The sequence below is a fragment of the Taeniopygia guttata genome, chromosome Z, assembly GCF_048771995.1.
Source record: "Taeniopygia guttata chromosome Z, bTaeGut7.mat, whole genome shotgun sequence".
Taxonomy (NCBI): Eukaryota; Metazoa; Chordata; class Aves; order Passeriformes; family Estrildidae; genus Taeniopygia; species Taeniopygia guttata.
In genome coordinates, this window is record NC_133063.1 from 14,599,400 (window position 1) to 14,613,447 (window position 14,048).

Here is a 14,048-nt window from a genome sequence, read left to right on the forward strand (position 1 = left end):
ACTACTCTTTTTTAAAGTTTTTCTTTAATAAGTCTTCTTTTAGAGGTCACAATAAGCAAACCTGATAGTGTTATTTATGCTACTATCGTAATGTGATATGCAAACAACTTTGTAAAAGAAGGATTTCTCTCAATATTTTGCAAAAGGTAGTTTGTTTTATACACATACTTTCTGCTTTCCTACCTCACTGGCTCTGTTGCATTCCTCAAAGTGTTTAACTGAGCAGACCACCAGGAAGGCCTGTGTGGACCAACACACACAGTGGTGGTCGGCAGACCACACCTTGATAACCATGATTGGTCTGCCAGAAGGTCCCCACTGCCAAGTCACCTCTCCCTGCAGCATTTTCCTGCCTCATGGAACATTTTTGATGTGGGGCAGACTTCACTTAGATGTTGATGACTTTACAGTACAAAGTCCAAGTCCAAACTCACAGATACCAACTTTATATTTGATTGTAGATCATTTATTACCTACTCTGTAGTTAATACAATTATTGTGTTACGTGGGGTTATGTTTATCACGTATCAATAGAATTGGTGTGCTGTGTTTCACATGTCTCTATATAAGTGTGTGCACAAGAACAAAACACAAGGTAAGTATACAGCGCTGTTATATTTTAGAAGTGTTTGGGTTCTTTCAATATTAGTAGAACAGTTTTGACAACAATGTGTAATCTCTTAATTCCTAACAATATGCATGACCTGTCTCTTACTGAAACAATGTATGTGTGTATTTTTACCATATATATTGCTGTGATGTGTGTATCCATCTCTCTTTGCAAATAGACACGGAGTAACACTGTCCCAACACACTAAGGTGATTTTATGAAATCACTGCTAAATGCTTGCTAAAAGGGGAGGAAAGCCCACATATTATTTTTATTTTATATTTGCAAGTGCCTGCATGTACCCATATGCATGGTCTTCCTGAGATAATGATACTCAGAAGAATCTGTGTAGTCTTGTTTACATACATATCTGCAGATGGGGGTCATGTCTTTTATACTTCCATTAATTTTTTCAGTTCAGTATCTATGTTCAGAAAACACAGATACTGCTAAGCTTGTTGTGGCATGGCAGGGTGTATTTGGCAGAACATTGTTTGTGTCAAGCACTAGTGATTGAAAGGATAAAGCTAGCTGAATGTAACTGAAAGTGTTGCTGCCATCAGGTTTCTCCAGCCAATGGACAGGACAGATTGCCCACACCATCTCCTGAGCCACCCCCTGGTACTGTGAGGTTTGCACTGCCACCTGGCCACACAAATAATGCATCAGATTCCTCTGACTCTGAGTACAGCTCTCAAACCACAGTGTCTGGCATCAGTGAAGAGCTGCATCAGTACGAGGCCACGCGAGGTCCTGGGGCGCCCGTCCATCAAGTAATAGTGGAAGCAACTGAGAATCCTCTCTTTGCAAGATCCGGTGTAAGTAGCTTTCATATGGACTAGCAGGAGGGCGAGAAGAAGTTTTTTGGTGTGTTTTGTTTTTTTGGGTTTTTTTTTAAATCTGTTTATTTTTGTAGAAAACTCTTTCTGACTGGTTGTGCTTTGTCACTTTGTGCCAAAACCTGTGAGCAGGGAGTGAAGGTTTTCCTCATTCTCTCCTTTAGAACTGAGCTGGGGGGTAAAGTGGTGGTACAAAAGCCTTTGGCATGGGTAATTGCTATTACATCCTATTGGCACTAGCCACAAGAGAGAGCTCTCAGTCTGTTTGATGACTGTTTTCAGAAAGAGGAGGAGAGATTACAAGATCCCAACCTCTTTCACACAGCTCCTTGTGGATTGCTATCATATACCTCTCTGTGAGAGCATGTTTTGGGGAGAAAGATTAGAGCCAAAAGAAAGCAGTTGAAGTGTTGTACCAAATCTTGGGCCTTGTTGCATCTTGCTACTGGATTGGAATAATTGCAATTTCAAAAGAAAGTGAAAAAGCTGTGTCTCCTACCCCTGCTGATGTTGCATGCTGAGCTGCGATGCGGATCTGGTTTTGTTCAGCAGAGGCCTAGAAATAGGTACAAGCACCGCCACATTTGAAGTTGGTCACGGTTTATTGACTGATGTAGCTGCTGTGCTTCACGCTCTTTATGGAAATCAGAAAACAGATTCCTACAGTCTATACAAACTACCCTACTAACATCCTGTGTATGTTCCCTGCATGGAATAGCCTTTTCCAAATGCCTGCAATTCTGCTTGTTGAGTTAAGACCAAGTGCTTGTCACCCATCCCTTTGAAGAGATGGAGCAGCATGTAGGAAGCTTACAATGTTTTCAGCTGTCATCCTGTGTTTTTCTGAAGATGTGCTTTCCAGGTTTTAATAACTTCAGACAAAAACCATGGAAAAATCAATTATCAGATTCCACAACATCCCCTTTGTAGAGTCAGAGCATTATTATAATTATTCCCAGCATAAAGTACAAGCAAGGGTAGAGTTTGCTTGCTTTGCTTTGTCAGAGGCGTAACGGTGCGTGTCTCTCTCAGGTGGTTCAGCCGGAAGCCAGGCATCAGCCGAGCCCTAGGCTGCAGCTGAATCCAGAGCTCAGCGCGCAGCAGCCGTGGCAGCAGGGCAGGCAGCCCAGAAGGGAAGCGAGGGAAGGGCCACGACCACCTCCTTACCGCCCTCGCAGGGACGCTTTTGAGATTTCTGCTGAAGGGCACTCGGGGCCCAGCAGCAGCAGGGATCGCTTGGGCCACAAGGCTCATTCCCACAGCGTTCGGAGCCCGGTGTTCGGAGCCGCGGGCGCCTCCGGAGCAGCCTACTGCCAGCCCATCACTACTGTGACTGCCTCGGCCTCCGTCACTGTGGCTGTCCACCCTGCCCTGCACGGCCACAGCTCCCGGGGAGCGAGCTTTCCATCCTATGAGGGACACCACGAAGCCGGCCACGCGCCATTTGAGGACCCCCACGTGCCTTTTAATGTGCAGTGTGAAAGAAGAAATTCTAAAGTGGAAGTTATAGAACTGCAAGATGTTGAATGTGAGGAAAGGATACCTGGCAACAGCTCACAATAAGGTAGGTCCATTCCGTGTAACTGCAAGGTTTGGCCTGTGTCAGGCAGCAGTGTGATCAAAAGAAAGAGGAAAAATAAAGTTTCTCAGAGGTAACTTTTCATAGAGAACAGTACTTACAGTTCACACTGATCGCCTTACATCTGCCAACTGTGAATATAGTACATTTTGCACTGGACATGAGGTTGGCTAAGATAGTGCACTCCAACACTGGGAAGTCATAGTGCATTCAGATATTTACTGCTTTGAAGAGCCTTGCAAAATTGATAAGTACATCGTAAAATCCCACTTTACCAGATGAGGAAAATAAAGCAGACTGCAGGGATACTGTGCTCCAAGATGGCTTGGATGAATGGAGACAAGAGATCTCTGAAGGCTGCTCTTAGAATATAAGGTTTACTAGGGATGGTGAAAGGTCTTGCCTGGTGCTGCCAAATGCAGCACGTGGCAAGGCCTGAGGGAATGGGGGAGGGGAGAGACAAGGGGTGAAGAGGATGCTCTAGGAGAGGGTGGAAGTTCTAAGAGAGGGGGAGTTCCAAGAGAGTGTCTGGCCCCTCGGAGACCCCTTATCAGGGGGCTTCAAGGTGGGCTGGAACAAGACTTGGGCCAATGGGGTCACAGGCACCTGATGTTTCAGGGGAGGGTTACAGGTGTGGGATGAACCATACATTCTGGGTGTTGAGATAGAACAGTCCATTTGACTTTTGGACCTATCTGTAGGTAAGGGTATTGTCCAGCCAGTAGGGGGGATTGTTTTCATCCTGGCTGTACTATTGTGAATCTTTTGTCAGGCAATCATATTTATTCATCCTCCCCAACAGCAGAGGTGTTGTACAACATCTTCAGAGCTGTGCAGCTGCATTTACCATTGCCTAAGTCCAATCTTGTGATCCCTGAATAAGGCATGCTAAAACACATTATATAAAATGACATTGCCTAGGAGAGTGTAAAATTGCTAGCTACTTCAGGAGTTGTCATCTCCTGAATAAAACAGTTCATTAAAGAATTTAAAGTCCATAATAAGGACTCAATCCCTCTGGAAGATCAGCCAAGTGAGAAGTGGGAAGTCCTACCATGCTTAGTGCACTGCTGCTCAGCAGAGTGTCCCCTGCTCTTTGGGGAGGCCTTCAGAGACCTCCCTAGTGACCTCATACACTGGAGGTGTCTGAGCTGACCTCTGCCTTTCCAGGGACAGCTGCAGTGGCAATTGCAAGTTTGCACAGGATAGAGCTGCCCATTGAGTTTTTACACTGAAAACTTCTTGGGGCTCTTACATGAAAAACTATTCCTCACTATTTTTACAATGTTCTTCTCTTGCAGGGGAAAAATAAGGTGTTAGAATAATTACTTATCTGAGGATTACTGGTTTTTCTCTTTGCTTGTATGAACTTTTCAGTGACAGACCAGTCTGAGCAAAGCAAGTAATTTTATTTTGATTCTAGAATATTTTGCACATACGTATGCACGCACACAGAATTTGGATGGAAATTTTTATGATAATTCAAGATGAAACCACATTCTGAATTATAAAATGTCTCTCCAAACATCCCAAAGCCTAAATAGATGTGAATGCCTTTAGCCTTGCAGTCTAGAAATATGACAAATAATAGTATCCACAGAATAAGGAAATACTTGAGCTTAGTTTTTTCAAACTGAAGTGTACAGTAGTGAGAGACTCTTAAATAAACTCAGTATTCAATGTAGGATGCTTCTCCTTCAACTGTTCATTGGTTTTGACTGAATTTTTCACAGCTATCTGAAACTGGGAACTTAGAAATTAAAGCATTTACATTTTTTTAATTGGCATCAGTATTTCTTCACCAGGAAATTAATGACAGAGATGAAAGCAGAGCCAGCATTTCTGACCTCTAACTCTAACCACAAGAATAATGAAATGAGTTGGCTTAGTTTGGTTTGTTTGTTTTTGTTGAAATTTAGTGAATGTTTGCTTTTTTCCTCTCTCCTTATTTGTACAGGGTAATAACTGAAGCAAAGAAGAGGCCAAAGATGGAAAACTGTATTCCAGAACTGTTTGAAGAGAAGAACTGCTTGAAGCTGTAGAACAGGACATGCTGCATCAGGACAACAGTTCACTGTTACTGTAACCTAATGTATTATTTTGTTAAATATTTCTTTTAAGTATTTAAAAGATGTACACATATGTAATATACAAAAGAACAATGTAAAGTAGTATAATTTGGAGTAATTTGCCTTTGGGCAATAGAATGGGGACAATATTGTGTGCTCTTTGTACTTTTTGTACATTGATATCTGTGCCACAAGTAAGCTTAATCTAGTTCTAAATTTCAGCATAAGTTGCTGCTGCTTAAATATTTTATAATTTACTTGTATAATTCTATGCAAATATTGCTTATGTAATAGGATTTTTTAAAGGTACATGTCTGTTTAAAATATTTTAAATTTGTGTATCACAACCCTGTGGTAGTATGAAATGTTACTGTTAACTTTCAAACACGCTATGCGTGGTAATTTTTAAAATAAGCAAATATGAAGAAAAGCAAGTTAATCTGGGAGGCTTAAATAGACTTAGATATGTGCAGGTTTTGTTTTTCTGTATGTGTCCAAATGTGCATCTGGAAATATGCATGCTTTTGTGTGTATGTTCCTGGTGTACTCTAGTTTCTCTTTTACTGTACATTAACACTTGGTGGGCTTACAAACCCACTGATGCTGATGTGAGTCTGGCTTTCCCTGATAGTAGGCACTAGTGAAAACTCTGTTGTTTACCAATATATACAACCATAAACTGCCATCATCAAGGGCCCAACTAAAATACTAGAGAAGACAGGGAGCTGAGGTTTGGAATTATGTTTCAGCTCCCAAACCCTTAATGACTTGTTTCACGTGACTTTGGTCAAGTCACTTAACTGCCCCATGGCTCAGTTTTTCATTCTGTAAAATGGTTATAATTACACTTACCTACCTCCCAGGAATGTTGTGAGGCTTAATTACAGTTCGTGAAGTGCTTTGATTTTTTTTTTCCTCACAAAATATGCCAGGTAAGTGCAAGGACTATAACCATTATTTTTTCATTTCCAAAGGTGCTGGATATTGAGAGGTGCTGGTGGTTATAGAAATACAATGAGCATCTGCCTTATTTTGATGCTGTTAATTGTGAATGGCATTAGAAGCTGGATAATGGATTGTTTGATGGTAAGCCATGGCTTAGCTGAGTCATTACAGCATTGAAAGCAGTATCTTTGGTCACCTTATTTTCATGGCAGAAAGGAGTTAATAGTAAGTAATAAAAATCAAATATAAGGATTAAAAAAAGAAAGTATATTAACTTTTAAATATAAATGGCTTTCTGGTGGGCCGGGATGGTAATGACACATAAGGCCTGGGTAGTTATTTTCTTTATTGTTTGTGTTTTCCCATGCTGCATTGGCACTTTTAATTATAACCGCTAAACTGGGATCTCTTTGTGAAACTAATTTAGCTTTTTGTACTATTATTTTAAACTAAAAGGGGATTGCTGCAGGTGAAGGGTCTGGAAAAACACTACAATCTGTGTTCCAGTTGGAAACAAACCGTAGGAACAAAGAACCTTAATTTAAAATAATGCAACACAAGTTTTCATTATCTCTGTCTTCTTTTTTCATCTTTTTTCTTTTTCTGCCCTTCACCAAGCTGTTTTTTAGAGCAGGTAGATGTTCAGTTTTGTATTCAGAGCCAAACACAAACAATATTCAGTTTCTAAACACAGCAGTGGTGGGGCTTTTCTTTATATATACCTGAACAGCAGTGGCCAATTCTTTGATGGGAAAGTGTTTTTCTCCAGTGGCTTCAGGGAGTCTATCTTTGCCTACAGACCTTGCCAGCAAAACGAATGGGGATAATTAGAATGCACAAATTTCCATGCCTTTTTTGCTCACTTGAAAACACTTTGATATGAGGCACTTGTTTACAGATCTCCAATGTGAACGCTCGAAGAGCAGGTGGCGAGAGCCTGGTGTCATTCCCGTGATACATAAGCTACTGTTCCAGTGCACACCAAGGGTTAATGTCGCAACTGCCTACTGGTCCAGTTCACTGTCTAACATGGAAACTCTTGATGACAAAAAGATGAGGGGCCCCAATTTAGAACTAGCAGCAGCATATATCATACAAACTCTGCAACAAAACTGTATGATACTAATTGGAAGCCGCCTTCAACCACCAAGCTTGTGCGCTCACGTGTCAGAGGCTGGCAGGGCTCCCGCTGGCACCACTCCGTGCCGCAGGCTGCCTTGCTTCCACTTGCTTCCTGCTCTTCCTCGGGAGGGAAGGGGCCCAGGGCAAGTTGCAGTGTCTTCCACCTGCCCCTGCTTCCCGCGTGCTTGTGTGTGGGTGAGCTGTCTGCTGCTTTGTGCACAATGTAGACCTTCTTCTTCGATAGTCACATTGGCAAGGGGAGAACTCAGTGGCTGGCAACATTTATTTTGTTTTGGTTTTGTTTCTTAACTTTTTTAATCATGGGTGATATTTATATTTTTGTATCATAAGAATGTTTTTCTTACAGTATTTGTCATGCCAGTTTATAACAAACAAAATGCAGGGATTTTATTTCTATTGGAAACACTATTACAGTTATGTTTTTACTGTTTAATGGATTTTTATTTGTATAGAGTGCTTACTAATGTTAAATAGGAAAGAGTATATAACATTTACATTATGGACTTGTTGTAGCTTTTAGTGTAAGGAGTTAAAAGGAAAAAAAAAAAATCAAACTGGGTCTCATTGCCTACCTGCTTGGTAGGAGTGGGTTTGTGTCATTTCAGTTACAAAGATAAAATTATGCCATATAATTTATTTATATGAAAATTTATTTTTGTAGTGTACATAGTAGTCATCAAGTCTTTTGACAGAAGTATATTTTTAAAGAGTTTATATGTAATGATGATACCATTATGTTTTGGAACACTGCTGAGATACAATTACAGTGCACACTTTTCCTTGTAAACCCCCCTGGAGAAAAGAAAGTGTTTAACAGTGTTAAGAGAGAAAGAGAGTGTGAATATTCATACAATTCTGAACTGTGTTTTAGTTACCATTTGTGATCTAGTGTGGTTCTCATTTTAAGCTTTGAACGGAAATTGTACAAACTCTCTAAATATTAATGTTCAAACACTGATAGAAATTCTAACATGAATAAAAAAATATTATAACTTACTGGATTTGGTTTTTTATGGAATGCTTCTTAATTTACTGCTGGTTATCACTACAGGTGCAACCATGCAATCATTCTGATTTGGAGCATGGATCTGAGCTCTTTCAGTATTTGGGATGTATGGGATATTCAGATTTGCCCATTTTGGAGTAGGAGCCATTTGTTACCCTGTCTAAAGGGTAGCATGCTGCTCCTTGTCTGTTGATTCTGTTACTTTTGCAGGTTGGGGGATAGGTTTAGGACTGGGTTATACATGTCATTCTCACTCTGAATGAAACAATTTGTTGGCTAAAGCACTTTATTATAAAGGTTATTTCTTCTTAGATGTGGGATGATATCCTTTATCTTTTTCCAATCTCTGTGGTTGTGCCCTAAACTTGAAAACAGAATCAGTCTGGTATTTCCACTTTGTGGAAGAAAAAAATAAATGTGTTCTGAGTTCTGAAAAATGACGCCCTCCATAAGAAGAGAGACTTGATAAAATTCCCACCAGGAAGTGTGCTACTGCTTGCCAGCAAAGGTCCTTGTGCCCTGCATGAGCCCCTCTAGGCAGAGAGGAGAAGCTACAGTCTTAACCCTTAGATTTTTTTTTTTTACATGAGACTTCTAAACTTCTCATAAGGAAAAAGCCCAAACCTGTCTTGTGATAATTTATAATTCAGCCTTTACTTTCCATGGCCAGAGTAAATACAAATACAATTTTCAGTTTTATGTTTTCTGGAAGTTTAACCACAAAAGAGAAAAGCAGAGTTAAAGGACTTGAACTGCAAAACTTCAACACATATGTTTCCACTACTCAAAATACTCTCCCTCACACCCTCAGGATTAGCTAGCTTGAGTCAGGTTGCAGATTTGGCTTTTGTGGATACAGCCCATGAGAATAGTGCTCACTTAGGCCTTGCTTTAGCTCAACTCACTCACTTCATCTTTTATGTCCCAACCATCCATGGGAACTGCTCCATTCACACAGCTGGAAACCATGTAAATAAATCAATACATTCTGTCCATCAGAACATGGAATTTTTTCCTTCAAACATTCTGTTTTGCATCAACAATAGTTATTTACATGATATTATTGCTTGTCATGTTTAGTTTTCTTATAATTTTGCTGTCAGTCTGATTAACCCCAAGTAAGAATTTGATCTGATTTTTGCCAGAGATTGGCCATATTTATTCAGGCCTTAAGTAAACATGTGGCCAAATTTTTGTTGGCATAATGCATATATTTAACAGCTTCAGGAATGCTGCATGCTGCTAAACTGCAGCAGCACTGATATATGAACAGGTGTTTCATTTTTGTTAACTTTTACTCCCAAGGAGCTTTTGAGACACTGTTTATATCTGAATATACCATTGCCAAATTGTAATTATTTTTAATGTCTGCTTCAAGCAATGAGAACAATTACTACTTTCCAACTCCATTTAATCATTCTTGTCTTTTTTCTTTCAAACATGTTGAATCTTATTGCTAGAACAGGGTGCATGCCAGGCAAGGGCACTACCTAGCTTAAGTGGCTTAAAAAAACACATGCCCAGTTTAACTTCCCCTGGTTAATTTCAGCTAATTAAGCACCAAAATGAAGTAGTACACTGCTTTGGAAAAAAAAAAATAGTTTAATGTATATGCTGGTATATTTGCTACTGCAGAAATCATTTTGCTTCTACAGACACTATGAAAAAAATCTCTGGCTCAGATACTTTTTTTGCAGTGTTTGTCTGCAGTGTCATCCAGGCCACTTAGCACCCTACCACAGCTTTCTTAATGAACTGGGTGGGTCACCGGGTAGAAAAAGAGCTGCCACAGCAGCTGAAAAGCACCACCTTGCCATTGGTGCAAGGTAAGACTGCAGTGGAGAAGATTGTATTTAGGGTTAATGATGCACAGAACACAAGGCAGCTTATGTTTTAGCCTGTTTTGCTAGTCCAAGCATTCTCACAGGCTCTTCTCCAGATTTAACTCAAGCTGCCAGTTAAAAGTTGCTGGATCTGTGAATCTCCTAGATGAATTAGAATGTCAAGTGTGCACAGTGGATGCAAACCTTTGCTCAATGGAGCACAAAACGTGGCTTTTGAGCTCAAATCTTTGCAGTGGATCCAACTTTGCAGGTTCCTGGCTGCCTGACACACCACAGCCTAATGAAACCGGCTGGGGAGCAAGGCCGTAAACCAGAGAAGCTGGGAAGCAGGGAGATGGGAAGCTGGAGGTTGGAAATGTCTTCTCAGGCAAGGAAGGGCACTGCCTCAGTTGAAGAGAGGCTACACTTCACTTATGGGTGTGAACTGAACAAGGTGGATTTCCCCATCTGTTGAGTGGGGAAAGACAACTGAAATATTTGGAAAGTGTTTTATGGCAGAAATGAGAGATTCTGGGTGCTCTGAAAGAAGGAGAGCTCCACCATTTGATTTAGGAGACCCAAAATGATATTATAAATTTATTTCAACACCTAGGTAAAACTGATTTTTCTGTTCCAGGTTGGATCAAGATTAGCATCTGTGGATTTTTTCATCTGAAGTTTGTCTTGGGGTAAAGATTTGTAGGAAGGCATGTCTGCCTAGCCTTTTGAAAGAGAGGAGAAGGGAAAGGCATTTAACAAGAATTACTTGGTAACTAAGAAGAATTCAAAGGAATAACTCTATCATGCTTCTTTTTTTTTCCAGGTTTTCTAACTTCAATGAAGGGAAATCTTTGCTCTTTCTCTACCTGGTGACAGATGTCATGTCTTATCTGGAAGACAAGGGGTAACCCCTCAATGGTCTGTCAGGTCTTAGCAGGATATGTAAGTGGGGAGCTTCCTTTAGGAGAGCCTGCCATCATTGTGTGCTGCTCCTACACTAATCTGGCTTTGCTGACAGTACATATGACTCTAAGTCGCAAACAAAGGTGATCAATAGCCCTTGAGATGTCTGATTTTAAACTGATAATCTTGAGGTTAAAATGCCAATTGACAAGTTTCCTAGTTACCAAACATATGAACCATCTACGATCAGAGTTCACCTGTGAGACAGATTATTGCTTCTCATTAAACAAAGAACCAGATATTTTTTCAGCTATTCAAACTAATAAGGTAAAATATTTGAGCACTTTATTTTAGTATGATATTGAGGGTAAACAGGAAACTCAAAGCTTCCATCCTAAAATAGTATTTGCAGTAAGAGAATTCAAACCCCCTTTCAGGATTATGTAACCATTTTAAGTGGGCTGTTCATTTTACTTGAGGGTATTTACTTTACTAACCAATATAATATGCTGCTGTACCATATTGCAACATTTTAGAAGACTAACATGTAAAATTTAAAATTATTGTACGGGCTAGGGGCAGGTATTATAATACAGGATCACACAGCTTGGCGTAGCACTTCTGGCTGGTGGCCTGTCACTAGTGGGGCTCCCCAGGGATCAGTGTTGAGGTCCCAGGGATCAGTCCTGTTTAACATCTTTATTAATGAACTGGATGAGAGGATCCAGTGCCCCCAAGTCAGTTCCCAGATGACAACATGCTGGGTGGGAGTGTCAATCTCTTGTGGGTGAGAAGGCTCTGCAAAGGGATCTGGACAGCCTAAAGCCAATTGCATGAGGTTCAACAGAGCAAAGTGCTGGGTCCTGCGCTTCCGCCGCAACTCCATGCAGTGCTACAGTCTTGCTGAAGAGTGGGTGGAGAGCTGCCCAGTGGAAAAGGACCTGGGGGTATTTGAATAAGATCCAGAAGTGTGCTTGGGTGGCCAAGAAGGTCAGGGACACCCTGGCCTGTACCAGCAATAGTGTGGACCAGGGCAGTGATTGTCCCCCTGTGCTGGGCACTGGTGAGGTCACACCTTGAGTGCTGTGTTCAGTTCTGGACCTGTCACTCTAAGAATGTCATTGAGGGGCTGGAGTGTGCTCAAAGGAGTGCAACAGAACTGGGGTAGGGTCTGGAGCACAAGTCCTGTGAGGAGCAGCTGAGGGAGCTGGGTTTGCTTAGTCTGGAGTAAAGGAAGCTCAAGACCATACTGCTCTCCACACCGGCCTGAAAGGATGGTGCAGCTGGGTGGGATTTGGCCTCTTCTCCCAGGAAGGACAAGAAAAAACAGCCTCAAGTTGTGAGAGGGGAGGTTCAGGTTGTCCATCAGGCAGAATTTCTTCGTGGTTGTTAAACCTTGGAATGAACTGCACAGGGAGGTGGTGGCATCAGCCTCTGGAGGGGCACAAGAAATGTGGCACTCAGTGCTATGATCTAGCTGTCAGCACTGATCAGTCAAAGGCTGGACTCAGTGATCAGAGTCTCCTCCAACCTAAATGCTTTGGTGATTCTATGACTCTTCGTTCAAGCTCCCCAGCGCTTCCTACCACACCCCACTGCCCTCTCCATCATGTGCTCTGCAGGATGTCCACCAGCACTGTTAGCACACCTCACAAAAAAAACTTTTCCTCTGTGCCCCGCAGGGCTCCTCCTCTTCTGCAGCCAAGCTGACCATGCAAAATGTGCCGAGGAACAGAGGGCAGCCGCTGGGTTGCATAACAGGAGTTGCTACCAAGCCACAGAGGAAGGCCCAGCTCCCCATGCCAAGGCCTGAGATGGTCCCAGATGGCCCCGGGCACGCAGCAGGAGCAGGTGGGAGAAGCAGAACATGGTGAGGCTCTGTGGGCAGGCAGAAAGCTGCGAGGGCAGGCCAGGCACCACCAGTCTGAGGCTGCACAGAGCGACAGAGGTGTGTCCTGGCTTGGCTGCAAGGCATGGGATATTTCTGGAGCTCCCACAATATAGAAAGTTCAGACCTGACATTCGGAATAATTTCTTTTCTTGAGAGAATAGCCAAACAATGGCACAGGATTCCTAGAGAGGTTCTCAATGGCCTGTGCCCGTCAGTGACTTAAAAAGAGGCCCTTAATGACAGGGTTTAACTTTTCTGGTCAGCCCTGTTCAGGCAGTGGGACTAGAGATCATTGCAGATCCCTGCCAACTGAAACAATCTATTCTATTCTGTTCTAGGCTGTGCCATGCTATGCTATTCTGAACATTTGAACATTTCATTATTTAAATAAATATACATGCAGAATGGAAATTCCTGAAAAATCTGATTGGAATAAGCCATGAGTCAGCAAAGGCATTTAAGATCTTTAAATAAATATGGCTTTTAAATTGTCATCCATGGAATTACTCAAAGGTAAATCTGCAAATCTAACTTTGTGTGATCCTGGTTATGCTGTTCATACCCTTCCCTTAATCCACAGTATATAACTTGGACACTATGGGCCATTCCTATGGAGATGTCCTCTGCTGTTGTTGAGGTACAAAGATTTCTGACTGCTGAGGCTTCAGCTCATTCTTGAGCTAATTGCATGTAACTCAGAATAAAGTAAAAAAATACTGTTTTTTTGGTTTTTTTTTCTTTAGACTGTAATTATAATTTAGTCAGTGGTACTCTGGTACTTCATGAAGAGATTCACATACTTCAGGAGCCTTTTTGAGCTGCATCTGAAGCAGAAAGTTGCACAAGGAGAAATAACGAGCAGCTGATTTTGTTTGTGGAAGGGACCTGTCACACTCATCTGAGATGTACAGAAGAGCTATGCGAGGGTAGCCTTGTCAACGATAAACCTAGTCCTCTGCCATTATAACCAGTCTTTCTCTTATTATTGTCATATGGTATAATTGTGTTCTGGTTTTGCTATTCTGTATTAATTTAACACATTTTAATTTTTCTTCTGTTTAAATCTTAGAAAACCTTTTAAGTCAAGGAAATCACTGCACCATTACCTCTGTGGAACAGGATGTATGTAGGGCAATATTTGAGGTGCACTTCCTTTCAATTTAAATATTATTTTACTCACAGCTGCAACACCTCTTCCTTTCTTTGGCCTTCCTCTTCCTTGCTTTCTCACTTGTACATT

General features: G+C 41.5%; 1 protein-coding gene across 3 annotated transcripts in view; it reads left to right on the forward strand.

Annotated features, from left to right (window-relative positions):
• Positions 1–8,181, forward strand: part of PTCH1 (patched 1) — a 73,165-nt gene extending 64,984 nt beyond the window's left edge. For 2 of the 3 annotated variants that reach the window (XM_030257442.4, XM_002194181.7), the window contains exons 22-24: positions 1,174–1,428; positions 2,482–3,013; positions 4,986–8,181. In XM_030257442.4, the coding sequence (XP_030113302.3) occupies positions 1,174–1,428; positions 2,482–3,012 (786 nt within the window). In that variant the 3' untranslated portion in view covers position 3,013; positions 4,986–8,181. Of the gene's footprint in view, positions 1–1,173; positions 1,429–2,481; positions 3,014–4,985 lie in introns of those variants that run through there. The other variant, XR_012052767.1, reaches the window with a different exon arrangement.
• Positions 8,182–14,048: the final 5,867 nt, after the last annotated feature.